This window comes from Anser cygnoides, chromosome 22 (assembly GCF_040182565.1).
Source record: "Anser cygnoides isolate HZ-2024a breed goose chromosome 22, Taihu_goose_T2T_genome, whole genome shotgun sequence".
Classification (NCBI taxonomy): Eukaryota; Metazoa; Chordata; class Aves; order Anseriformes; family Anatidae; genus Anser; species Anser cygnoides.
This window is the reverse complement of record NC_089894.1, coordinates 2,755,963-2,783,226: the sequence shown is the minus strand read 5'-3', so window position 1 is coordinate 2,783,226 and position 27,264 is coordinate 2,755,963. Positions and strand designations below refer to the sequence as shown.

Sequence of the window (27,264 nt, the reverse complement as noted above, 5' to 3'; positions counted from 1 at the left end):
CCCCCACCGTGTGCCGTCATACATTTAATGCCCACCGAGATTTTTGCTCTGCAATGCAAGTTAGACACTCCCTCCCTCGAGCAAGTCAGTGAACTCTTCTCTCTCCAAGGGGCTCATCAAGGGCTATTACCTGGAGCTTCCATTCCAATCGCAGCTTCAGAGACTCACTGCTTCCCTTCTGCCCTGTAATTTATAATCAGAAGCAAACTCTCAACTTAGCAGCAGCCAGACACTGATGCGGAACCTCCCCAGAGGCAGAAGGCACATCATTAGGGTCTGGGCTCTGCACTGAATGGGGGAGCTGCTGTGAAGGGGCTGTGCCTGGCAGGATGCCCCCTCTAAGACGCTCCCGGTATCCTTCAGAGAGGAGAATGCACAGCCCCAGAGCCGTGCTTTGTCTTTGCAATAGCGCATCTTGCAGTGAAAGGCTTGAACCAAGGGGTCAAATATTTCACAGCCCACAGTGGGTTCCCTGCACCAGAGGGCAATGGAGTAAAATCCTGAGTTTCTCCCCACACTGTGGCTTCTCCCTCTCCAGGCTGGTTCCATGTATATTCCCATGAGCCCTGCAAGCCCTGGGGTTAATGCAAGCCCTTGAGTCAATGCAATGGTGAACCTGCCTGCAGGAGCATCCCTCCTTGCGAGCCACCTTAACCTGCTCATTGATGCAATGGGTGTTTTCTTGGGGCTGCAACCTCATGCAAAGCCTTTGTATTCAAAGCACTTGGCCCTGGAGAACTGCCTGAGCAATGCATTTTGGCCATTTGACATCTGAATCTCCTGCCCATGAAGCTAAAGAGGCTGTCACATTGCACCGGGGAGCCCAGCCTGCCTCGTGAGCCAGTGAGCGGGAGCGTACGACAGCGCAATCCCAGACTGCAGTCGCACAGAAACAACTTAAGCAGGAGAGACGCTAACTGGATTTGATTTCTGCCCCCTGCACAGCGTGTGACCATGAGGGCATCTCCTCCTCCTGAAGGAATTGCTTTCCCCTCTTCCAGACAATGCTAATTTTTGTCCCATGTGCAGTGCCCAGCAGGACCTGGTGCTGGACTGGCAGAGGCTGCCTGAGCATGCTGAGCTGCTCCCTACCACCAAAGATGCGTGACTTTCCTTGGAAGCTGGAGGGAAATGACAGGAAAAAAAAAAGTAGGGGCAAAAGCAGCAGGGACAGTTTCTGCCCTTGGTTCATACTGGAGAGTAGCGCTGTTCTGTAATTCTGCTCCAGTTATTCAAGGGCTGCCTGCACGTTGCCCGCCCTGGCACCGCACAGTCTAAATGCTGAAAGACATTCAGCTTCAGCATCTAATTGAGGTCGACAAACTCGCATCCTCACACCATTCACTGTTGTTAATACTTAATTAATTAATTAAATGCTTTTTAAATTCTCTTGATTCCTGCTATTAGGGATTACAATAAGCAGTAATGAACTGGCAGGCACCAAAAGAAAAACGAACAAATTGACCTGTCTCCTTAAATGCATGATGGATCTGCTTGTCCAAAATACAAAAAATAAAGCTTTAAAGATAAAGCTGCTCTCTGTGACAGAGTGGCTCTTGTGTGATCGCCCGTGACAGTGGCCGTCCTTCCCATTTGGGCACAACCTCTCCCCAGTGCTGCCCTTCATGTGCTGCTCTTCGCTCTGGGCCTCCTGATGACTGCAAACATCTGTCTGCAGCTGGAGAGGTCTTTTTTTTTCTTTTTTTTCTTTTTTTTCTTTTTTTTCTTTTTTTTCTTTACCAGTATCTCTATTTTTTCTACACATTTAATTCTGTGCAACAGGAAAGATGTGGAAATGTGGCAGAGCTGCTTCCAGCCCAGTTGGCAGCTGGGCTTGGTGAGAAATTCGACTTTGAGGGTGCTCCGCATCGACTCGGCTCAGCACCCACCTGATGCCACTGAGCTCCGGGCTGTGAGCGGCAAGGAAGGATGTCAAAAGCTCCTGCTGCCAACCTCTAGTTGAAGCTCATGGAGCCTAGACAGGGTGTGTTTGCATTTGCTGCAAATGAAATAATAACCAGAAACCTACGTTCTTTAATGAGACATCAAATAGCATCAGCTTAATAGAATTTCAATCCCAGACAGCTTTAGCACTTGTAAAATGCTTAAAAAGCTCACTGTACACACAGCTTGCAGTTCTTGTCACTATCTCCCAGTTAATGATGCTGGAATTTCTCTATTTATTGTCTCCCTTTCTCCCTTCCCAGGAGGGGTGTGCTCTGTGCCATGCAGCTGTTCCTACCCATTTGCACCCAAAAAATGACTTGAATAACAAGAGCTTAACCCTTCCAGCGGCTGGCAGGTCCCCCTGGGCAGTGCTCAGGGATGTGATACAGCCCATGGCTCCCAAAGTGCTGGATTTGAGCTGTCACCGGGGAAAAAAAAAGTGCATTTAGGCATGCAGTGATTCTGGAGGCCCTCCAGGTCCTTGCTTCCTTGGGAATAATTTTGCAAATCAAACAGTAAGATCGAAACCTCCTGTGGCCCTGCAGGAAGACCCAGCCAGGGAGGGCAGCCCATTCAGAGGCTCATCCCAGGTCTGGTCCCATATCCACTGCCGGGCTGCTCCCAGCATTCGCTGTGCTGCTGGCCTGCAGCTTGCTGTAGCCCCCGGCTGAATGAGCTGTGCCCTCTGCTCATGTCTTAAGCTGTGATTAACTTGGCCTCCTCCCTCCTGGCTACCTCTGCAGCCAGCAAAGTATTCCCCTGCATTCTGCTGGGCAACATTGGCTCTATTTATTGGACTACATTGGCCAAACTCCTATATAGGCACTACTCTGAAGGGGAGCCATGGTAGTTGGCCCTTCTGAAGCTCTCCAGTCTTCAGAAGGTGGCTTTCCATCTTTTAAAAGTATCTTTTTATCCATGTAGTAAGGCAAAGGCTTAACAGGAACACCCAGACCATCGCTTCGTATACATCCATGATGTTGTTTTTTTCTCTTACTGGCCTCCTTCCTAAATGAGTCCTTTCCAATCTCTCCACATTCATATGTATTGCTCCTTAACCTGATTCTCTTCCACGGCTTGCCTCCAACCCCTTTTCCTTTGTATTTTTTCACAAACAGGCTAATTCACTCCAAATGTGGTTTTCCAAGCACAACCACACCACTGTCCTATGAAAAAATCCTTTCTGTCACTTCCTCACATCTCCTTCTGCTTTGAATCTCCCCTGTGTGCTGAAATTTTTGCCACAGCTGGCCACTGCTGCCTGCTAGTTGGCTCCTTGTTTAATTAACGTAGAGTCCAATGATAGACTGGAGGAAATCAACTGGGAGAGTGTGTGGGATCGAGGGAAACGGAAAGCAACCAGAGAGTGAATGTTTCCAGGAGGAGGTGTAAGACCGTAGGTAGAAGATGCTCTGAGTGAGTGTGAACAAACTTGGGAAACACTACTTAATTGCTCCTGATTTTCAAACCCAACTGCCTACACCCTGTTTGAAAATACGAGTGATCACTGCCAGACCCCGAGTCCCATTTTCCTGACTCTGTAATTACATTTCTTGATACTGCAGTTGTTGGTAGCTGATGCTCTCTGTCCCGTGCAATTTTACGAGAGGATGAGTCTCCAAGGCACACTAGAGCCCTATAAAACAATATTGCTCTGTCTTCGAACCTGTCGCTTAATTGAAGCCTCTTAAATTTTTATTGCCAAGTTGGCAGAAATTGCCATTTTAGTGCGCTTTTCATCTTCTCTAACGTGCCGTGCTGGTGGTGTAACAGGGAGCAGCTGAGCCGGGTAAGTAACGTTATCTGATCCCAGCACCTGTGGGTGATGTTGTGGTGCTCCTGAGCTGTGGTGAGGCCATAAAACACAGGTGGGAAAACAGGATTAAAAGAAGCCAAATCCAGGAGGAATCAGTCTTTTGGAGGGGATCAGCCCTCCACAAGTATGGATGCCAGCGTGGGTTGCAGTCTCCCCAAGGCCATGAGCAATGCAACGTTCAGAGAAGCTTATGGCAGCAGCTGGCTCACCCAAAAGAAGTTGTGAAAGGGTAAAAATTGAGGAGCATCCCTGCAAAGCCAGGAGCAGGGGATCTAGAGGGCAGAGCCCTGTGCAGGGTGCTCCTGCCCTCTTTGGGACCAGCATGCGTGTGCCCGCAGCCAGCTCCCACACAGCACTCGGGGTTTTGCCCATTCATGAGCAAAAAACCTTATTCATGAGACTCACCAATTGCCATGGAAACCGCTCCCCTGCGCAGCCGAAGCATCTCTTGTGGCAAGACATGCGGCTGACTCTGCCCTGGCTCCTTCCCGCTCCCCTCCTCATGTAAAATGGTGTGAAAAACCCCAGAAAACAGCAGCCATGCTCTCACGTGTCTGTGTAAACTGCTCCAGCTCCCTTCACACCGTCACCCAGAGAGAAGGTTTGATGTCCTCCAGCAAGACACTTGTTTTAATTGCAGCCATGCTGCACCACCTCCAGCAGATCCTCAGATCACTTCGATCTGAGATTTTGGGCCACGTGTCCACAGCAGAAAGCCAGCCTGGCCTATATAACCGCACAAACACGTTTTATGGAGAAACCCCCCACTCACATTGCTTTTGCTTTCCCTGACACAGTGCTGTTCCCTTGCCACAGCAAACACAGTGGGTACACTTGCAAAGTCCTTGCCTGTGGTGCTACGTTAGTGCTTTCTCCTGACACAGACACATCGTACACAAGCACGACATTGCTGCTGCATTAATGTTACCAAACTGGCAAACATTTCTTAAAAGTCACTTTTGCTGGAGGGACCAGGAGTCAGAGGGCTCAGCCACTGCTGAAGAAAAGCTGATTTTTATTTTATTTTATGCTTTTTCAGATTGACAGCTCGTTTTCCAGTGACATTTAATGAGATCACGCACCTTCACGGGCACAGGGTTTGCTTTCGACAAGGGGCTTTTGGAGAGCTCTCAGAATAAAGGTCCAGAATTTATAACCACGAGCCATTAACTCAGCCACAAATAAGTTCTCTCCACCCCAAAGCCTTTCTCAAAGACGCTGCACAGCTCCCACCACCATGCCAAGACAAGTTTGCCCAATTCCATGCCTACTTTTTTGGCGCTGAGCATGGAAAAATGCTTATAACTAACAGAGCCTCCTCAGAGCTGGGAGAGGCAAAACAACCTGCTCTTTCGCTGCCCATTTCTATCCCTCTTCAGCTGGAGAATCGTTTCATTTGTGCTTCATGGTAGTATAAAACACATGGTTTAGGACCGCAATAACTGGCAGGGCTCAGTCCTCTGGGTGATGTTTACGGGGTTTTCCTCCTTTTGCCCTGACTTATTGAAGGACAGCATGTGTGTGCCCCAGTCAAAGAGATGTAGTGTTAGAAAAAGACTAAATCAGGACCTGAATCAAAGATGTGTGGGGGTGGGAGAAACTGGGTGATGCCTGGCTAGTCCCTGCAGGGTAATTAAATGAGACAGTAGCATGCATATGCTGTAATAGTTGTAATTAGGTTAAAAAAAGACCTTATCGTGTCCCATGGGTGATGGCTTTGCAGCCCATGGAATAATTTTAAACCTGTTACAGAACTGCTGGCACCAAACAGAAATGTGCCCTGCCCTCTCCCAGCACTGAAACTCAGGCGAAATCTGTGGAAGAGGGGACAGGCTCAAGCATAGTCCCCTAAAATCAGTTTTTCTTGTCATCTTCTGTATCTTCACTCCTAGAAGGATGGATGTGGGGAAGGAGGTGTGTTGTTTTTTTTTTTTTTTCCCTTTCTCTCAGCTGCTTATCTTCTTAATAGGTTCCTTTGCATTAGCTTTTAAAAATGGAAATAATGAAATAATAAAGGTTGGCAATATGAAGCGAAGCACAAATAATGCAGCTCCACGCTGAATCTGCCAAAAGCGGCTTGGGGCTTGAGGCTGACCCCACACCACTGCCCTGGTGCTGGAGTCCCCAGACTGCTCCGTGAGATGCCCAGGCACAGGAGGGGATGGATACGGCACACGAAGCCCAGCAGTTCTGGTGCTAATTAATCAGCTTTCCATCCTTCCAGATTCCTTATCTTTCTGCATGTCCCGTACTAGTAATGCCAAATGCTGCTGGGTCCTCTAGGGCTTGCAGGAAGCAGCTGCTAATAGAGATGAGTTTGCTGGGGACACATGGAAGGCTTAATGTCAAGGGAATGGGATGAAAGATGCCCACGATAGGTTTCCAAGGCTCTTTCCTCCAGCAGCTGCTGCACCCAGCTCCATCACATCCTCCAGCAAGGTCTGCCCAGGCCATAGAGCACCTCGAGAGGATGGGTCCGGGAAGGCTGAGCATGCACAAGGACAGGGATGAGCCAGCCGATGGGATGCTGATGGGACAGGAGCTGATTTGGGCTTCAGCAGCTGCTGCCTCACCCCCTGAAGATCCCTTTGACTTCACTGTTATCGAGGTGTTAGGCTCCAATTCAGTGCTCCACTCCGAACGAGTGCTAATAAAGCTGATCATTTTCTCCAGCCCACCAGACTTCCCACAAGACACAAACTGACAACAAAACATTTCTCTGCTTTAATTGAGAAGTCTCCACCTGGTGCTCGCCCACCGGGAACCCACACCCTTCATTATCTCCAGGATGAGCGTGCACAAGCGTGCCGTAATGAAGGGGAGAGGCTCTGCATCCAGCCTCACTGAAATGCAGCACCTTCAGATGTATTTTGGTACCCGTGGCCACGGAGAGACGCCTTGGCCTAAAGATATATTTGGTGGTGACTTCGTCGAGTTGCTCTGAGCTGAAGTTCTGCAGTTTTGATCCGCATGGAGGTTTAATCTGAGCAAACCCTCCACCAGCTCTTGTTCAGTTTCCTCAATTTGATTCATTTTCCATGTGAAGGTGGATGCAAGAACAGGGAGGGAAACGAGAGAGGCAATGAAGCAGGAAGGCTAAGAGTGAAAGCACTGGGGACAAGCTGGGGAAAAATTATTTTGCTGGCCCGCTTTCTAAATGCCTAACCAGGATTTGGGGCTAACGATGCTACATCACACTGCATCCATCTGCACCACGATGATGTGCCACTGTTGGGACTCAGGGAGGGTGAAGCACCCCAGACCCTGAGCTTCCCGCCACCAGTTATAATAAATGACAGGAACATTTCTGTGTTACCTGAAGGGATTCACACTGCTCTGCCTCATGAAATCCTCTCCTCTTGTGAGTGTGAGAACCTTTTGGCAGAAGGGCGTCTTTTCTCAGCAGGTTGGATAGTACCCAACACACTTAGCGACTGCCACAGGTGAACCATAACCATGGAAAAAATGAGCCAGGGAAATGACCAGAGCTGAAATCCTTTCTGTGGCCAAAACTATGAGGGTTGTGGGTAATGCATGGAAAGTAATGCTGAAAAAGCTGTCCTCTCCCCAACCAATTTGAAGCAATGGGTATAAATAGCTCTTAACCATGAAAACACCTCTCCATGGGCATCAGTACATAGATGCAAACCCTCCTATGGACCCATTGGAGGGACCTTGGCGTGTAAATGAAATCTGGGACTTACCCTTTGCTCCTGGGTGGCCACAAAGGTCTGGAAGCCAGGGGCCACCCCGAACCCGAGCTCCTGGACAAACGGTGGCTCAGACTGGCTGTGGATCTGAACCTTGACTCCAGCCTCAAACGTTGTCTCCTCTGAAAGAAGAAGGCAGGAGGTTAAGCGGGATGGGGTGGGTGGGATGGTGTCCACTGGGAAGTTATATCCGGGAAATCTGCTCAAAAGCAGGAGGTGAGCAGCTGGGAGTGCTCCACCTGGCTGATCAGATTTCTGAGCATGGAGGAAGGAAACCCAGCGCCAAGGGATGCAGCACAACTCGCTGCTGCTGCCACCGTGGCTTTTCCCCATCGGGACCAAGAACATCTGCTGGCTCTTGGTCCTCACACTGCTGTCCCTCCCAGGGGCTTGTCTGCCCCAGATCTCAGTGATCTGTGATTTCCCCAGCCTGATCCATACTCTCCAGACAGAGAAAACAGGAGGCGACATCTATTTTCTTGATGATATTTAGTTAAAAAAATTTAAGTGCATTCCCATGCACTTAACTTGAAATAAACTTCTCCTTCCCTCAGAGTTCTTTCTAATGTCTGTAAAGTCTCCGGAACCAAAAGCAGGGGTGCACCCACCTCTGCTGCCCTGCAGCCTCATCTCTGGCACTGACACAGCCTGAGGCCACCTGGGACATAACATGGGCAATCAAGTAATTAAGAAAGTTTAAAATCCAAAGCTGCCCATGGCTTCAGCTACCGAAATTGCTTCAAGATGGACAAAGACACTTTGCAGCTCATGGGCTCAAACACATCACCCAGTTAGGGGCTTCCTCACTTTGGCTTTTGTGATGTTCCGCATCTTGACCCCTCTTCCACTAAAACCAACTCAAAAGAGACTTTCTGAAGCTGAATTAATGGGATGAAAACCAGACCTGAGCGTGATATATGAGGACTTTGGGCTTCTCTATCACCCAGGCATCTTCATGCAAAAGAGGTGCATAACATTTCGTTCTTCAGCTTTGCTGCCAGTCTCCAAATAAATCCAAGTAAACTAGAGGGAGCATATGGGATTAAGGGGTAGGGGGCTCATTTGCAAAGGAAGTTGTTAACTATGCATAGTATGGCCTAAAAACATAGCTACCCACTAATATCAATCTATGCTTAGGGGCAGCAAATGATACCTAAAGAACTTCTGTTTAAAGATGATTCACTCTTTTTTTTTTTTTTTTGCTTGCTATTCCTTGGTATTTTTCTACAATTTTATTATGCATTTCAAATTTTAGCAGCACTGTATTCAATCCAAAACACTGGCAGAAACCCAGCACCAAGGAACGACAGCCATAGAGCTCTTACCCCAGGGCTGTACAAAGATGTGCAGCAGAAAACACCAGGCCATAGGATGACATGGACACAGGGGAAGCACAGGGGAAGAAAAAAGTGGTAGCAGACAGCATGAAGCTCCCAAATCTCAGGACCCCACTGCTTAAGAGGAGGCAACTCTGCTGACTCATCAGGCAGTGAAGGAATCAGCCTTCCTCTCCAATGAGGATTTTCTTGGATCCTGCTCACTCGGTACCTCCCAAGGCAAACAAAGCCAGAGACTGCACGGGTGGGAATGGGCTTTGGCATGGATTTCTCAGGATTGAGAGAGCACCCACAGTGCACAGATCCACCTCTTTGATAGCTAACCATCCTTCCAGGTGTAACACTCAGCAGCATAAAGCCACAGCCAAACTGATCAAGTGTTGGTCCAAGAAGGTTGGAGCAGAGACCTCTGGAGACCCCCAAGCAGATGCACAGCCCTCCCCTTCATTCCCTCCCATGCTATCAAACCCTCCCCTCCAAACACAAACCAAACCACACGTTTCATTCAGCTTTTGGGAGCAAACAATATTAAAAATGCTCCACTGTGCCACTGAGGCTGCTTTACACGGTGGCTACTTGAAGCTTCATGCACTGTGCCAGCAGTGACGTGTCCAGCAGCCCCTGGCACTTTGTCCTTTACAGACTGAGCAGCTGGAGCAGGCTATTTAATATTTAACCTTTTAAAGCTCCGCTTTCCTACCTCCAAAAGAATTTGGAGATAAATAGGATTTATGAAAACTGTTACTTCCCCAAGCATCACGTACATCTAAATCCCTGGGGTCCAGAGCTCAGCTCCAAGCACTTGGGGTCGGACATTTAACTGGGCAGAGAGGTTTTGATTTGCAGCCCACACTCCTGAGTACATGCTCCCATTGATTGATGCCTCCGGCACTCACTAATCCACGTGCCCAGAGCATTGGTTCTGCAACATTCTGTACAAAGTAATCATGTATTTTTTCCTTATTGAGGCAAAAGTGGTTTTGGTAGCCAAATAGTGTTACGATTAGAGCATGGTAGTGTTGCTATTGAATGCTGTGGCACGTGGTGGATGTGCAGGCTGCACGTATTTCCTCTGAATCCCAAGTTAGTGGGACAGCGGCGGAAAAAGGGTGAAGTTTTTCAGGCTTTTGCCTGCACAGAAGCCTCCTGGAACAAGGTTAGTATTGATCACCCTTGCTCTTGGCTTCCACTTTTGCTCAAAACCCAGTGACCATGACCTGAAATGATCCCTGCCATACTCCTATGATGGGGGTCATTGCAAACAACACAGCCCCATTACCGGGACCCACCACAACAAAAACCTGGCGTATCTTGCCACTGTTGTTCTTGGCCATAATTTGGCTCCTCTCCCTCCACGAGCCATAGGATGGATGTTGGCATGACTGAACTCTTTCTCTATCTGCTCAAGGGGTCCCTCAACCCCCCCGTTGAGGGTCTCATCCCCACCAACACCTCCCCAGCGCTGGCTCCCCAAACGATCTAGTGCTGGGGGTGAAGCCAGCATTCTCACGAAGCCTTTGGAAAGGCTGAGCGTCCCCATCCAACCTCACTGCTGCCGAGGTGAACATGTGCCAGAACCGTGCATTTTGAACCCTTTCCTAGCGCCCACCTCCTGCTCCTCCAACTTAACGCCCGATCCCCTTATTTCCACGGGACACCCACTCGCTCCGACGCTCACCCAGCTCCATCGCTTTGCTGGGTGTTGATCCCCTTCCAACACTTCTGAGGTAATACCATATGCTTCCTTCACTAATTTTCACTAACTTGTTGGGCAACGGGAACTGTTTTGTTGAAACGCTTTTCGTCTGAAATTAATCTGCCCATTTCTGCACCTGCCTCACATTTCCCTGGGTCTGCCTTGACTTAATTTCATGGATTTCCCCAAGTGCTGTGCACTGCTCTGTCTTTCTCTGTGGGTAAACCACTCTGCATCCAGAAACATCAGCAAGCAAAGAAGATATAGTCTGCAAATATCTGTAAGAGACTAAAAAGTGACAGGCTTTGCAATTTTACATAGAAAACCCTGGCTTGCAACCATTGTAATCATGCACAAGGAGGGGAATGGATTTTCTACATCGTAGAAGGAACTCTGGTATTAAAACACAGTTAATTTTCATAAATGATAATAACAAGAAAAGCAAAATAAACAGCATTTTTTAGAAAGGCTGCCAAAAGCAAGGGAGCATTCTTTGTTTCTTTCTGCAAGAAACATGTGAGGATCAAACTATAAACATGAAACCAGCTTTGAAAAACTGCCACTTCTAATAAAAATTCATTTTCTACAAAATTGCTGTTTTCCACTAAGAGGGAAAAATTAAAAGCCCAACTGTACAAAACCCTTTGACGGAAAATAGCATCCTATTGCATGTCTTCCTCCAGTGGTACCTCCTGGAAGCACGGGGCTGAGCACCAGGCCAGGCTATCGCTGTTGTTTCTTTAAGCCTGTTTCTTGCAGACATCCATCAAGGGAGACAAAGTAACCCTGAAAACCCCTTGACTGGCTCAGATGCCAGAAAAACTTCAAAAATCAATTCAAGGGAATTGGGGTTTGGTTTGTACCAGATGGTTTTTAGACTAATTTTGTAATTTTGGGAAGCACAACCCCAGACCTTCATACAATCTCCAGTCCCTCTTTTCAGAGACCAGCAGTTATAAATTAGTTTCTCAGAGCAGCCCACATTAGGAATGGAGTAAAACATCCTTAATGATTGCGTTTCTGAAGACGTTAATATATATTACTGTATACAGCACAGTGTTTCCAAACAAATCCTAAGCTGCTCTTTTTGCTGAAGGATTACAGTAGTGTTAATTAAATTGGGGATTAATTCAGCATGTGCTTCAAGCTGGCTGCGGAGTATTGTATGTTGCAGATTGCACAGCTTTCTATTTCTGGCACAGGCTTCCCAGGACTTCAGCAGGACTTTCTGCTCAGAGCACCGCTTGAGAACTTTAATAAAGCTCCAGCTGACTGCAGGCTCGGGTGCAGGCTGCAAAGTTCTTCCCCTCGAATATTCAAGGAGCTGCAATTAAAATAAGAAATGCTGCCAAAGGCACGGAGCTCCCCTTCTTCCCCTGCCTTATTATGTCCAAACCAATCCATTTTTCCCTGGCAATTAACATCTGAAACTGGGCTCGGCACTAATTTCTGGGAACTGAAGATGCTCACAGCCCAAGTCCTGAGTCGTTTATAGCTGGAGCAGTCACTGGCAGCCCTGCGGAAGCCACTCCTGCTCAGGGGAAAACAAAGCAGATCCCACCTGCCTCAATCTGGTACATGGTTTCTCAGCTGGTTCATACCATGGCTCTACTAGAAGGTGGCCTGGAGGTTTAATTTGGATAATAAGCCTTCTTCTGTGCTGAGCAGAAGTAACTGCAGAGCTAGGAGGCTTGGGTTCTCCCCAGACACTCCTCGTTCTTTGCTTCACTTTTTCCCCATCTGTAAAATGGGTTCAATGTTGCTACTGAAGTTGGTGGGCTGGAAGATTCCCCAGTGCCTCTTCTACACTCTGTAATCTCAGGCAAATGCATAATATTCTCGTGTTTTTCCTAGACAAATATTTATGGATAAAAACAAAAAAAAACAAAATCCATGGAAAGATACCTATAGGGAAGCTGTATTCATGAACCTAACAGGAAAAAAAATATGCAATTATATAGAAACCCATTTAACTACAGTGAAACCAGTTCCAATCCCCTGTGAAGGCTCTCCTTTCTGTGGAAGTGTTGTGTTTTGCTGCAGTTAAAGTTGCTTGGTAACAGGATTAAGTGAAGCTGAAATAAGAATATTTGCATCAGGTTCGGGGGGGATGATAACATCCGCTTGACAGGCAATTGAGTCGACACAACTTTCCCACTAAAAACAATCTCTAAAAATTTGTCCTGTGTATTTTACTATTCTGGGCTCTGCTTTGGCTGCTGTCTTGGGAGAAATCAGGGACAAGGAGTTTCCACAAGGATGAAAATGAGATGTCTGACACCAGCTCTGGCAGCTGCTGAGAACAAACCCCGCATCCCGCTCAGATGCAGGGTCCCAGCGGGGCTGGGGCTGTGCAGGGCGTGCGCAATCCCATCCCTCCCTTAAATGCTCACCTGCATTTAAGAGGGACAGAGGAAATTTGCAGGAGCTGCAGAAGACACTATGTGAGGGTGGCAGGCAGCTTCTCTCTACAAACCATTCCCCCAGCTGGGAAATCAGACCTTGCTGCTCCAAGGCTCTCCTGGGAACCTGCAGCAGGGACCTCACCTTCTCCCCCGTGCTGGGGGCTGCACACTGAGATAGCCTTCTGAAATTATGTGTGCTGGGACGAGCTGTGGGGAGAAGAAGCATTTCCCAATGGAAATTTCCCTGCTTTCCTCTCATGGAGGTGGGAAGTGATCTCAGATCCCTCAAACCTTGCACAGGAGGTGGAGCAGAGCCAGACGACCCAGGTAGACGTGGCTCAGCACATCAGTGATGATCTGAACGCTACTGGAAGCTTTGATGGAGATGGAGAGCATGAAAAGAGCGGCACAGAAGCACTGTGCAACACGCTCCACTATGGCAAGTCAGCGGCGCTTTGTGCGGGAGGTTAAAAACCTATTCTGGGAAAAGGAAACCAAAAGCTCTACACCTGAAAGAGCTACCAGCATGAAAGGCTGACAGCTTGCACTGAAGCACTGAAGGCAAGCGAGACAGCAGTATTAGCTGCAGAGCTGAATCAGTCCTTTATCTCTTGGGATACAGATGGGATATTTCAGATATCAGATATAAAGGATTTCTCCTTCTTTCTTTTTTTTTTTTTTGTGAAAGAATACGTTCAAAAAATTCATCTCCTTGCATCTGAAAATCTCATGGGGCTGCGACAGGGGCACGGAGGGCTCACAGTTCTCGATGGCTTTGCAAAGGGGCCAGGAGAGTCACTGCAATCCAGACAATCAGCACCACGAGATGACACCTCTTGTTTGTTGTTTCTCTTTGGTTCAAAGAGAAACAGGGAAGGGATTTGCACAAAGAGAAGCAAAAATAATAGAGAGGAAAGAAAAGAAGAAAGGAAAGAGCCTTCTGCCCATGGAGCCTGCAAGAGGGCTGGCTCTGCACCCTGCACCCAGGCACGGTGCTGGCGGCTAGCAGACTCCTTCAGCGGGCACTGCCGTGGGGTTTGATCACTGCCTGATTCCTACAATGCAAACCAGGATAGGAATGTGTGCAGGATATATATCCCAAAACACAAACTAACGCTCCAGGATACAAGGCAATATTATACCTAGCTGGCATCCAAAGCTTTCCCACCAGCAATTCGTCACTTAACCCCCTGCCAAACATTTCCTTGGGTGTCTTCTACTTCATTTTCTGGCCGTGGTGCTGGCAGAGGCAGGACACGGCACCTCTGGGACTCCGGTCTCACCGACCTCCCCCACTGCTCGGAGGCGAGCCTGCAGCCGAGGCTGTTCCCTGCTCAATCCAATACGAGCTCTGCAGAGCGCAGCCGCGATTCATTACTCACCAAGTAACAGAAGGTGTTATAACAAACTACATTAAGCATATCAGCTATTTTTAGTTAAGCATATTGCATTTGCATACTAAATCTGAGGGGCCATATGTCTCAACGTATATTATTAAAAAGCCTCTTACATAATAAACAGGGCAAACCGAGACCAGAGGTGTTAAAGCAGTCTTGGTGGACGGTGAGGAGCCAGCAATGAATATTTCAGTTCCTTGCTTCTCTCCCTGTTAGGCTTAAGCTTTTATTGTTAGTGTAGAAACAAGCATCTCACAACCTGCTTTACTGGTGGGGTCAGGGCAGGGCAGGGAGGGTTGGTGCTGCCAGGTTATGCTGCTTTTATAATCATTTTTTTTGTGGGGAAGGAACAAATATTCCCCTCCCACCTCTGCATCCTATAGAAATTGCCCGTTGCAGGGAAGGGAGATCATGGGAGGAGGCCAGCTGAAAAATGGGATGGGGTTCCCCAGGAGCAGGAGCTGAGATGCTGCCAGGAACACAAAGCAAGGAGAGGAGAAATAATTCCCTCTGGCACCCGCGCTGCCGCCCGCATCCCGAGCTGGGGGTGCCTGCCCCCCCGGGCTGCCCATCTGCTGACTGTGCTTTGGCAAGCTGCTCCCACTGCAGGAACAGAAACGATTAAAACAAATAAAAAAATAAAAATAATAAAGGACACATTACAAAGGCACAGAAGCAGTTCTTGCACATCCCTCCATCCCCCTCCAGGAGCCTCGCCGCTTCCCCCAGAACATCTTGAAATATTAAACGGTCAAAAAGCTGCTGCTAATTTCAGCTTGTATGGGAGTCAGATGGAAGCAGATATCCATGTGCCCTAGGCTGGGTCCTGGCTCTGCTGCTGCCCCTTCCTGGGCACATGGGTGGACTGCCACCGGGGACACCAGCACCCTTTGGAGCCCGGGAAGGGGATGCTATCTTTAGTGAGAGCCATTGTAGGACATGGTTTATTGAGCTGGAAGTTCTAAGAGGTGCCAGGGAGATCTTCCAGCCCTGAGCATCACTGGTCCATGGGAAGTGCCGCTGCATCCCAACCCAGGTGGGTGACACCTCTCTGGGAGTGTGGGTTGCACAGGAGCGCATGATAGTCCCAGAGCAGGACAGAAGAAGAAAAATAGGGAAATTGGGGTGGGTGTGAGCAAGGCACACCCTCAGCTGTGGTGAGGGCCTACAGGGTCCATGCAGGCAGGGATAGGAAGGTTGTCAGACTGAGCTGTGCCGGTCCAGCTCCTCTGCAGCATCAGTGCTGAATTTTCCATCCCAGGGGATGCTGTACAGCTTACACCGCTCTGGCACCGCAAATTGCTCCCACTGGTCCTTTACCATGCAAGGATGAGATTTTCCTCTTAAGCAGAGCATGCACCACCCCAGCACCTGATTTTCTTATTTTGCAGTCACTCTGAAGAGTAATAACCTCTTACAACTGTTTATTTCCTGCTGGCCCCTCTCCGGGAAGCCTGCAGTAAGAAAGTCCCCGCAGGCACCAGGACTCTGCTGCCACATCTGTGCTCTGGGGCCAGTTTTATTCACTTTTGCATCCTTTTGGAGAGAAGCAATTTCTCCGTGCAGAGCCAGGAAGGGTGGGAAAGCTCTGAAGTTACAGCGCAATTAAATAAAATCACTGCTGGTGCAAGGACATTTGAAGAAAGGCGCGGGCAGAGAGGTTTTCACTGCTTGGAGAAACCTTGACTCTGCGCCCTGCCTGCACACACTTACATCTCTGGTTATGCCTATTTAATTTGCATTGCCTATAAATGTCAGTGTTTTGAGCGATGTAATTTCAAAGCACTTCGGTGAACTCGGCGACTAAGTAAACACTTATTTTAATGGAAAAGGATGTGTATCAGATGTGTTTTTTGATTACAAAATGCCAGGAAAGAGCTACTCCATCAGCCAGAGTGGGGAAAAAATAACCAGAGCAAAGAAGTATTTCAGTTATATCAGCGAGGGAAATGCTTCTCCTGCTCGTGCATTTTTTTGTGGTTTCAAAGTGTTGGCCAGATAGACACAAAATCAATAGCTGACTTTTTTTGGGGGTGGTGGTGGGGAAGGAAACATAAAGAAAAAGAACCCCCAAATCCCTACTCTAACACAGGGAGAGAAGCATGTAAGCCTTGGTCTTATATCTAAAGCAATGCCTCAACCACTGGGATATTTTAGAGAGATTTAGGATTTTGCTTTTCAACCTAAAACTTGAATCCCAGTGGCACTCATCCATACGTTTCCACAAGAAGTTTTGGTTGTTCCACGTTTCCTTAGAAAATTCCCCACTGTGTAATTTTTACCCCTAGCAGCCAAATGGATGTTAAATCTCAACAGAAGAAAAACTCTGTGAGCCCGGACTCTGGGAGCCAGAATACATTCATATTGCCTATTTGTTAGTTAATTTATCCCGTCCTATTTTATAGATAGGGGTTTGTCAGTGCTGGGGTTCCCCACTTGCAAGATTTCTAACACATACTCACCCCTTGCGTCATTCAGACACCAAAACCGAACACCTTGCTGACCAGAAAAGATTTTTTCCTTATTTCTGTACAGTCCAGGTTTGCCCCATCTGCAGCCCAAAGCATTGCCGCTTCCTTGCGACACCTGCACCTCTGTCACCCCAAATCCTCCGTGCCTCCCGCCAGTCCCCAGCCCTCTCCCTCTTGCGCTGCCGCGTACGGAGGCTGCTATATATAAAAATATTTGCATTGTCTTGTAGCGTGCTGCCCACGGCAAGGCCGGCGGGGCACAGACAGATCTCATATGGCAGCAGGCAGGCTAATATTTTCCTCTGATAAAAATAACCTGTGAAAATTACATCTCGCACAGCAGCTTAGGGGGACAGCCTACAGAGCTGCAAGGAATTTTGCAGGAAGGGGTGGAAAAAGATAAAATCAGTCAGTGCTGACCTGGAGATTTAAGAAGACTAATGGTGTGTTGATGTCAGAGTGCTTTTTCTGAGCTTTTGCAAGGCAAGGTGAGAAAGAGGCAGCACGAGAGAGGGCAGGAGGTGAAATAGAGCAGCTGGATGCAGCACGAGACATAGCTGGGCTGGCGGAGATTTTGGGGGGGGAGGTGAGTTTTGCAAGGCAGACAGAGCAAGGGAAGTGCTCAGCTCCCTGCTTTTTGGCCACTTCAGAGCAGACCGTGGTCACCAGGGTCCCTCTGCAGCCCCTGCGTAATTTTCCACCCCAGCTTTTGGCAGCTGCTTGGCTTCTTTAGGTGAGAAATCTCTTTTTGATGGGTAACAGAGGATTACTCCAGCTGCCAGAGCTTGGTCATGCTGTTCTTCACCCAAACGCACCTTCTCAGATGCCAACACACACAAAGAAATGACACCTAAAAGCAAGGGTCTCGGCTGGTCAGGGTGACGGTTGGACTTGGGTGATGGTCTCAAAGCTCTTTTCCAGCCTAAATGATTCTGTGATTCTAAGAGAAGCTCGGTAGTGAAACCCCATCAGAAATACCACCATTGGTTCTGGTTGCAGAAGCCTGACTGATGGAGACGGGGAGAGGAGACACCAAAGCTGCTGGGCTGGGCTGAGGAGCGGGGAGCCCAGGATCTGGGAGGAGGCCAACACAGCTTGGACTGTGCATCGTCTGGCGAGACGGAGCCTAAACACGGATGTGAATCCTCTCTATAAATACAACACAGGCAAACACCAGAAGGGAGCAGAGCGTTTCCATCGAGAGGAAAATATTTGAAAAAAAAAAAAAAATCCAAGCTGGATCAACTGACGGTGAATGAGTTTGATCTGGAAATCAGAAGGTCCAGAGCCAACAGGGCTCTGCAGCTCTGCAGAGGCAGCTCCTGCCTGCCTCAGGTTTTCAGGTGGTTTGCACCAATCCTGCTGGAGGTTTCACAACAAGTGGGTTGCCAAACTCTGGCTGCTTGCAGATCAGCTTGGCAAAGCACCCTAAAAGCAGACAAAGAGCACCGTGCCCCACAAAGGGCTTTCAGACCGTGGATCCATGGGCAGCTTCTCATGGTGCACGTGTCCCTGTCCCTGCTTTGCTTGCAGGCTGATGGGCACCTCCCAGCTCTTTCCTCTCCACCGCCCCCAACCAGCATCTGCCTTGCACCAGTTTTTGGAAACCTCAGGCTGCTCCAAGAAGCTTTGGTCTGCCTTCAGTCGCCTGCAAACCTCTCTGCACTACAGCCAAGGAGAAGCACCAGTGCCTCCAAACACTGCAGCTCCAAACAAGGCTGACTCTGTTACAGCGTCTGGAGGTCACGTGCCCCCTTTGGAAGGTAATGACACAAGTAAATGACTCCTGCTTGCTGAAAACACCTCTGGACTGGAAGCAGACAGCGCCCTGATGATGTTTAATGGTTAAAGGCTGGAGTTCTCCATCACCCTGGGATGCACCGTGCACAACCACTTGCCTTCTGTACCCACTTTCTCACCCAGAAAGCAAAACCACAGGCAGCCAGGTGGTAGGAAAGACCATTGGGGTTATGAAGATACAAAGAGGCTGCCTCCCACACCCTCCTGTCATACCCAACCCCCAAATCTGCATCATAATGTCTTAGAGACCCCCATCTCCAACCTCAAGGGAAGATTTTGCCTCTGCAAACTTTAATTCTTGCCCCATACTGGGGTGCAGAAAGAGGGTCCTTGCACTCATGGGATCTGCTCGCCATCCTTACAGCACCAGCCCTGGGCTTGCATGGGCTACCGTGTGTTGGCATCCCACCCTGGGGCAGCAAAATGGCCAAATCCAGCCCCCAGTGCCTTGCTCTGCTCCGGTACGACACCAAACCCATCTCCCTCAGCCACAGCAGCACGGGTTGGAGCCAAGAGCTGGAGATATGAGAGATCCTGCTCTGACAACTTTGTGGCTTTCCTGAGTTCAGTACTAACTTGTATTGCTGTAGTAATACTTAATTATTGTTTTTACAATTGCAATATTCATGGCAGCCCACAGAACATCCATACAGACAACCCTGTGAGGCCATTACTATCGTTACAGAAATAAATATCTGTACTGAAGGCACTACGATTAAACACTGAAAATAAATTGTTCCTGGCTCCTGGGACAGGGTATAACAAACTGCTGTGTATCGTCAAAATGGGTCAAATTTTCCCTTGGGAACATGCTCAGATAAGAACTTGCAGCATGATAAATGCATCTCCATTGGGGCATCGCTGAAATAAACAGGATTTTTGTCATTTTTTTTCCCAGAATTGCCTCCAATATTCCTCGTGCCAGGGTTACAGTGCGGAGCTGGTTTAGCCCTATATGTGAATTAGATCGGAGGAAGACCTGTGTGACCTGACTGCCTTGGAGGACGAGGCTGCTGAAGCGATGGAGAGAGGTCTCCAGCTCCAGTGAAGCTAGAGATTGCAGGGAGCTGCAATCCCCCCAGGCTGTGGGGATCAGCAGCCTGGGCTGAACTGCGACTTCATGCAGGTGCTGAAGCATCCCCAGATAAATCAGCCTGGGGGGGATGCATAGGCAAAAGGCCAGCACGCTGCACACAGCCCTGTGGGGCTCAGGACTAGCGGAAAACGTGTTTCTTACCTGAAAGTGAATTTTTAAAACAATGTGAGCAGTGCTGGTCCTTTCTCCTGGAACAAAGGGGCCCAGATCACATGGCATATGAAGCTGGTTCAGAACCCTTTTTCTCCAGGCTCCTGTGTGAATACGTTGCCTTTCCTTTGCATTCCCGAGTGAATGCTTTGCCTATTTTCTTTTGCCTTTCCCCACGAAGAAACGCACTTCTGCCTTCAGCTAACCCAGGTACCTTTCAGGATCTATGCAGGGCTGTTTCACAGCAGAAACAGCTTTCTCATACATGCTTCCAAAGATGCCTGGTTTTGACATTGGAAAATCAATAAGAATTGCAGCCTTTGGGGCTCTTGCTAAAAGGACTTAGATCTCGCATAAGCCACAGCAGTGCGATGCTCAGGGACAAGCGACACCATGAAATGCTCTGCATGTTTACCCAGCAAGCGCACGGCACATGGCCGGTCCTGGGGGAATTGCTGCCTGGCTTTTCTCATGCTGACCTTGCACTGGAAGGAAAGAGACTTTTCCTTTCCTACATGTGCATTTGACAGAAGGCAATGGCAATCGCTTCCCTTCTCCGCTGTTCACACTCTCCAAAATATTTGAGTAACGACATCATGTAGTACAATTTGTCACTTGGCCAAACTCCGCAGATGGCATTTCCCTTTCTAATCTTTATAAGCTTCTCCTTAAATAGTAGTAGTAGTGGAAGTAATAACTACAACAAAAATATTAAACCTGATAAAACACAGTTGCAGCCCTCTTTCATAGAGCTTCCCAGTTTCTCAGCATGTTTGGTAGCAAAGTATACATTAGCAGTGGCGGCATGCCAAACCCAACCCTAGATAGACCCAAAATACTTTTTTTGTTGTTGTTGTTCAACCCCTCCCTCCCTCCCACCCCCCTACCCCCCCCCCCCCCCCCCCCGGTAATGATGCCTCTGCATATCACACAGCTCTATAACAGCTCATTTTTACCGCTGCATGGCTTTGCAATCTCATTCTGGTGTCCACTGAGCAGAGAAGCCATCCAGCCCCATCAACAGCCCTGACCTGGCACGTCATCTTGCCAAAAGAGGAGAGCAGCCTTCAGAGCATTAGAAACACGTCCTGATGAGACAGCAGGAAGATGCCAACATGCCAGCAGCCCAGGTCTCCACTACCATACCCCATGCATCGCCCTGCAGGGCAGCTGGGGCCAGCTCCTGCCTGGGGAGGCCACCAAACCCAACCTCCTGCCCCAGGGCTGCACCACGCCAGTTCCAAACTCCTCTGCCAGGTTGTCATCTAACCTAACCCTAAGCCACCGGTGAAGACAGGGTTCCCTCGCTCCTCCGCTGGCACAAAGGGCAGCAGGAGAAGGCACCTTCTAAGGCTGCACCCAGCATCCTCCCCCCTAGTCAAGACCATGTCCTTCACTTCTGAACCACAGCCTGTCCCTCCCTCCTCACCTTAGTCCTTCCCATACCTGAGTAAAGGGTCTCCCTTCTGTCCTCTCTAAACCAGACAGTGCCAGATCCTTCCCTGTTTCAACCTAGTGAAGCTAGGCACCAACCTTCGCTAGTGAAGCCCAGCACCACTGTGGGTAAGTCTGGGCAGCAGCAGACCTTGTGGGGCAGCAAATGCCAAGACCCAACAGCAAGGTCGCCCCAGAGACCCAGCAGAGCTAACCAAGCCCTTGCAACACTCGAGCTTCTTTCTTCCTCTTCATCTTCCCTCTGCACATTCAACCATTACGGATCTATGAACACAGAGGCAGAAATGACTCCTTGCCAGCTGATGAGTGATGAGCTTTGACTTTCTGCCCTCCTTTTGACCTCTATAAAAGCTGAATAATTAATCACACTTACTTTTTTCTCCTCTGCTCTTCTGTTCTGCTCGGTCTGTCTTTGCCCACACTCCAGCTATCCAGGAGCACACTCTGGATGCTTTTTGCCATCTGTGATTCCTTCAAGCACTTTGCATTCTTGCAACGAGACACAGCGTGACCAGAGACAGCTGTGCTCTTAGACACAGAGCCAAGGGTCTGCCTTGAGCATATTTCATCTAATAAATGTGCAAGGAGAGAGCTGTAACTGAAAGGACAGTGAAAACTTGGTGATGCTGCCAGATGACAAAAGGAGGAGATGAGGAAAGGAGCAGCCACCAAAACGAGCAGGAAAACCTCTGGGCAAGTGAAATGCTTCCAGAGCAGCTAAAGGAGGGGAAAAACCCTCCCACTGCCATCTCAGCACAGCTTACATCATGTGGAGACTACAACAGTTTGCCTTAGGAAGCGCCTGAGGTCTCCAATGTCAACCAGAGCCCCTGTCGCTACAGGCTGGACAAAGTCAGAGCAAGAGGATGATCCCAGCACCAAAGAGATTAGTGAAATTAAATGTAATTAGCACTTGCAAGAGACTTTTATCTTCAAAGAGCTTTATAGCTACGAAATCTCCCGGTACCTCCCTGGGATGGATTAATATGCGCTAAGCTCTTCATTTTCCAGGAGGGAAACAGAGTTGAATGGTCTTGACTTGAACGGTCAAGACCAGAGAGGATGGTAATGATGTGGATTACCCTCCTCTAAAACTGGTGCATGCCACAGAGCATCCCCAAACCTCACCAGCATCACCGATATCTCACTGCCACTGCACAGAAAAACTAATAATAATAATAATAAATGGATGTTTGTAGGTACCTCTGCAGCTCCTGGGACAGCAAAGGCTTAGCCTGCAGACAGCAGTCCCTGAACCTCGCTGCGTTGGTGTGAGCCACCCAGGCACCATCCCACAGCCACAACATCACACATGCTCAGCCTCTTCTGTCTCCTCGACCCCGATGAATTCTCGCTATTTTGAGTGCTCATCTCAGCTAAGGACACTTAACTTCACATGCCAGCCACAAAGACTCAAATGAAAGCTGCAGCCTGAAATGCATACTTAATTGTGATGCTGCATGGCATTGCTTTGTAACACAGATCCGTCTGTTTTAGGTGTCTTATCTCCGCTTTACCAGATCTTCCAAAGCTAGCTTTTAATTTGCCTTCCTTTAGTTTTGCCTTAAATGAACACTTCCAGACTTTGGGTGGTTGATTTTTTATTTTTATTCTTTTCCATTTAGGAGAAGCTTTTTAAGTGTCTAAATCCCTTAAAGGTTTTGCTAAGTCGCTAATACATATTTACAAACTTCAGTTCAATAACATTATGTGACTGGGGACATCTGACTGTGCTTGCTAATGCCAACCCTATGGAGGATAAACTCTTCTCTTTTTAAGCAGGAGCATAGGAATACCAGCAGCTTTCCCAGCCACATCTCAACTTCCAAGCACATATGTGTCTGTGCAGGGGACTTGGTGCTGGGAAAGGAAGGTATGCAATACCTGCAGCAGACAGGCACTTTATCTTGCTCCGTGATTTTATTTTTGTAAGTCTGGGTCTCTCAGGGTAACCCTAACTGCCAAACCAGCACAGGTTGGACCTAGAGGACACTGCTTGTTGCACTGGGATGGGTCAAAATTCACTCCTTAGATGAGACCATGAGCCAGGACTTCAGCATCAAGCTCACGTCAGGGACCAGAGGGACAGATGGACAAAGTATGGGGATGTTACAGACTCGTCTGTGTACCCGGTAGGGAAATCCCTTGCAAACAGCCCACACATTTCAGGCTCGTGCTTGCTCACTGGCAGCCAAAGCTGCTGAGATCGTGATGGCTGCAAAGCACTGTTTTTGGCTCCAAAACCCTAAAGACTGGCTAACAATGAACAATTCCCACAATTATTAGAGCAAACAACCATTGGATTTTAATACCAAGATGAAATCCCTCTTCCCCAAAATTGTTGCCTCTCATCCTACCAGGCATGTTGGACAGCCAACATCAATCCTTGGGGCAAACTGAGCCTACATCAGCCCCTGGACAATCTGCTGGGCACATGGAAATAGCAGTACCTGCTGCACTGCAGAAGAGAAAAATAGCTTTTCCAACAGCTGTGACCACTCTCTCCAACACCACGATAACATCGAGAGGCCCCAAAGAGAATTCACCACAAACTGGAGCATATTGGTTATATGACAACCTTAATGACACCGTCCGGACGCAAGAACCCGAGTAACCTTTGAGCTGCCTCTCTCTGCTTCAGTGCCATTGATGAGTGTGCTCAGGCAAACATAATTAATTTTTAGCGGCAGCCTAATTTTGTGGATGCTCTGGTTGTCAGGGGGCTGGCAAAGCTGGAAATAATGCTGACCTTTTCTCCATGGGAAACCTAGCTAATTGAACAAATTCTTGCTCTCATTAGGAAAAGTTCCCAAGATGAAGCAAAGCACCGCGCATTTTACTCCTCCCTTTAGGTGACACCAACCTGCCTCCTAAAGGTCAAGCTGCCTCTTCATGAGCTGATGAGCGATTGGACCTGAGCTTGTTTCCTACTGCAAAAAAGTAGCAAGTTCTGGCCCAAACCCCTCAGAGTTATTTATGCTCAAGGACACTGCTACTTCATAGGTACTGTTTATCTCCTTGGACATCTGAGACTTCAGCAGGATGAATCAACCCTCTGTCACTGGGGCTTCTTCTACTGCCTTGGCTACATATTACTACCTGGTAATGCCAAATCTTCAGCATCACTTCAAATAAAGCAGCGTCCTCCCTTTGCAGCACCACCTGCGGGTCAGCAGAAGTAGCTTTATGGTAGCATTTAATAGATCATGTTTAGCAAGATGGGATTTGTGCACAGGAAGCTCTACTTCATTTAGCAGAAAGGATCGTAAGCAGCGAGGAGAATTTGACTCTGTAAGGATGGGTTTGGTGTCACGCAACAAATTACTCTCCTAGCACTGTTATGAGAAGTGCCCTTGCTCAATCTTCTCGGTTGCTTTTACAGGCTTTCACTGCAGGTCGTAATCTAAAGTACTTCTGGCACAGAGACATGTCTGTGCAGGCTCTGAACACACCTATTAGGACCGGTCAATCTTGCAGCTTAATAAGGAACCGATACACAAGCTTCTCCCTTGGTGATGGGCAGGTATCGAGTTTACAGCATGCGAGTCCATTCGTGGCTGTCTTGACTTACTTGGATTTCGATTTTGTGCCGTTCTTGGGCTCTATGCTGTTGCGAAAGCTGCAATCCAATGCTAGCCATAAAGCACAGGAACAAACAGGCGGCAAGCTCAAGGCACAGCCCTCTCTGCTGCCCTTTGCCAGTACACAGAAGGAAAGACAGAGCAACACTGAGCTCAGAGAGCATTTCTGGGTTGCCCCAGGCTCTTGGTGGCAGAGGGACCCCCCCTGAGCACACACTAGTGCGACAGAGCCAGGCACGGCCGCACAGGACAACACACCATGAAAAAATCCCCATGGGTTCAGACTTTGGGTTAGGAGAGGCAGCTTTGAAGCCGTGTGCCCAGCTCAGAGCAAGGCAGCATGCTGCCTTGTATTCCTATTGTGAATTTTAAATGTCTTTTTAGTCCTTCCTCCTTTCAGAGGGAGCAGCATTTCATCTGCCTGTGCAGAACAGTTACAGGCACACACAGTTTGTTAAGCAGCTAGAGAAATTGCCCTGGGCTGAAAAGAACTGGAGGAAGGCAAGTTACTCCTGTACACGCCTTGTCTTCCTTCCTTTTCTTTTCCTTTTTTTTTTCCCTTCCTTTTCTTTTTTTCTGCCCCCCCCCCCCCTTTTTCTCTAATTGATAATCAAATTCTATTGAGAACCCACCCCTACAAGGCAAAGTTTCACCTGCGAAAAAGCTGCCCTAAGGCAGCCACAGCTGCGTGCGGGAGGCAACTGCTGGCAGCAGCCCTGTAATGAAAAGGAAAGGGCAAAAGCTCTGAGAAATCCTGCTGTCAGCACTAGCCACAGACCTTTAGCGAGTGTATTCCCATATGAAAACGCGCTTGGGGTTTTGCGTGCATGTGTCTACTCAATATTCCAGTGCAGCCTAAGGGCTGCCCACGTATTACTGATACAGTGCCGTAGCACACCTTCCTCCCATGGTGCAAGCCTGCTGCTACCCAACACTTCTTCCATTCCCAGGTCATTTTCTACCTATTTTGCATGTACAGATCACCTCCTTATTGGTAATAATTACTCCACTTCAAACTACGCAAGCTGTGAATCAAGCTGACGCACAAACCCTTGCCGTTTTCCTTCTCCCCAAGCCCCACGGTGAGAGCTGGTGGCTCAAAGCCTGCAGACGATTCCCCACGGTGTAAATCCAAAATAGCCCCGTGGGTCTGCAGTCGTGACCAGGGGAGGATGGGCTGCCTCCTCCTGCAGCCGCCTCATGCTTGACTTCAGATGCTGGCTAAGCAAGGAGGCCTGAATTTATGATGAACCGCCACTAATCATGTTAATATACACAAGTAAATTACAGCGACTGCTTTGTGCCTCTCCACAGCTGGCAAATCCAGTGCTGCAGGGCTCGGGCTTATTAATGCGCCACGCACAGCAGGAGACAAGTGCTGGGGGTTAGGAGGCTTTGGGGAAAGGGGAGAGACATCTGACCCCTGAGGTACATCGTCAACTTTCCCTCCCTGCTGTAAAAAACTTTGCAGTGCAGCAGAAGCAAGGTTCCACAAGGCCCCTCTCTGCAGCACGGAGCTGCTGCTTAAATCTGTTGTGCCTGGCACGAAATCCTAGAGGGCAGGGAAATCAAAGAAACCATGGAAACGCTCTCTGATTGCACCAGCCTCAGTAAACTTTGCAAAATGAATTTTTGGGGTTGGCAGCAGTGGCCTCCAGCCACCTGGGGCTGCCCTCACCCCCCCCAAGTCCTCTCTGCGGCAGGAGGATCCAGAAGGGATCTGGGCTTTTGTGAGCAAGGAGGACAACAGCCCCAACTAGAGCCGAAAGCATCGCCGTGGTGCTGCTTGCAAGGAGTGAATGCGGATGATTTGTGATGCACATCCCTTTGAACAGATGCCTGGAGCAACCCAAACCACTGGAGACGCTCCCTGGGAGGCACCCATCCCAGTACAGACCTCAAAACCCAGAGCAGGAAGCAGATCCCCCAACACATCCCTGCTAACCTATTCTAAAACAGAAAAAAATCCACCAGAGAGACACCTTATCTAAAATGTGAGCTGCACATGGAGTGGGGGAGCAAGGCTTGTGCTCATGTTGGCACAATGTCCCAGATCATGTCTGCTCTGCATACATCCCACCCCGAGCTGATCCCCAGGGAGATGCAGCCGGAGGAAGGTGGGATGGCTCCACCGCCGTATTTTCCCCCCTTTAGCGACTCCATGAGGACCAAAAGAACTCTTCCCAGAACAGCCAGCGGCAGAAAGTGCGGCTGAGCTACCTTCTGAAGCATTAGGGCTTGTGTGAAGACCCCGATTCAAAATGAAAGCCATGCTAATTCAATTTGTTGAAATTCAATTTGGGAGAGGAAAGAGATCTGCTGAATTAAGGTGGCTTTAATTAGGAAGAAAAGCAGTGGCATGGAAATTTGATGCCACCGAAACCACCTGCACCTCTGGGTAAT

The 27,264-nt window shown here is 48.7% G+C and overlaps 1 protein-coding gene across 3 annotated transcripts in view; it reads right to left on the bottom strand.

The window, feature by feature from the left end:
• Window positions 1–27,264, bottom strand: part of ASIC2 (acid sensing ion channel subunit 2) — a 506,967-nt gene that overhangs the window by 11,224 nt on the left and 468,479 nt on the right. For all 3 annotated transcript variants that reach the window (XR_007158238.2, XM_048047849.2, XM_013198147.3), the window contains exon 3: window positions 7,468–7,595. Coding sequence is in view for 2 of the 3 variants with exons in the window: in XM_048047849.2 (XP_047903806.1) it covers window positions 7,468–7,595 (128 nt within the window). In the remaining variant the exon portion in view is untranslated. The remainder of the gene's footprint in view (window positions 1–7,467; window positions 7,596–27,264) is intronic.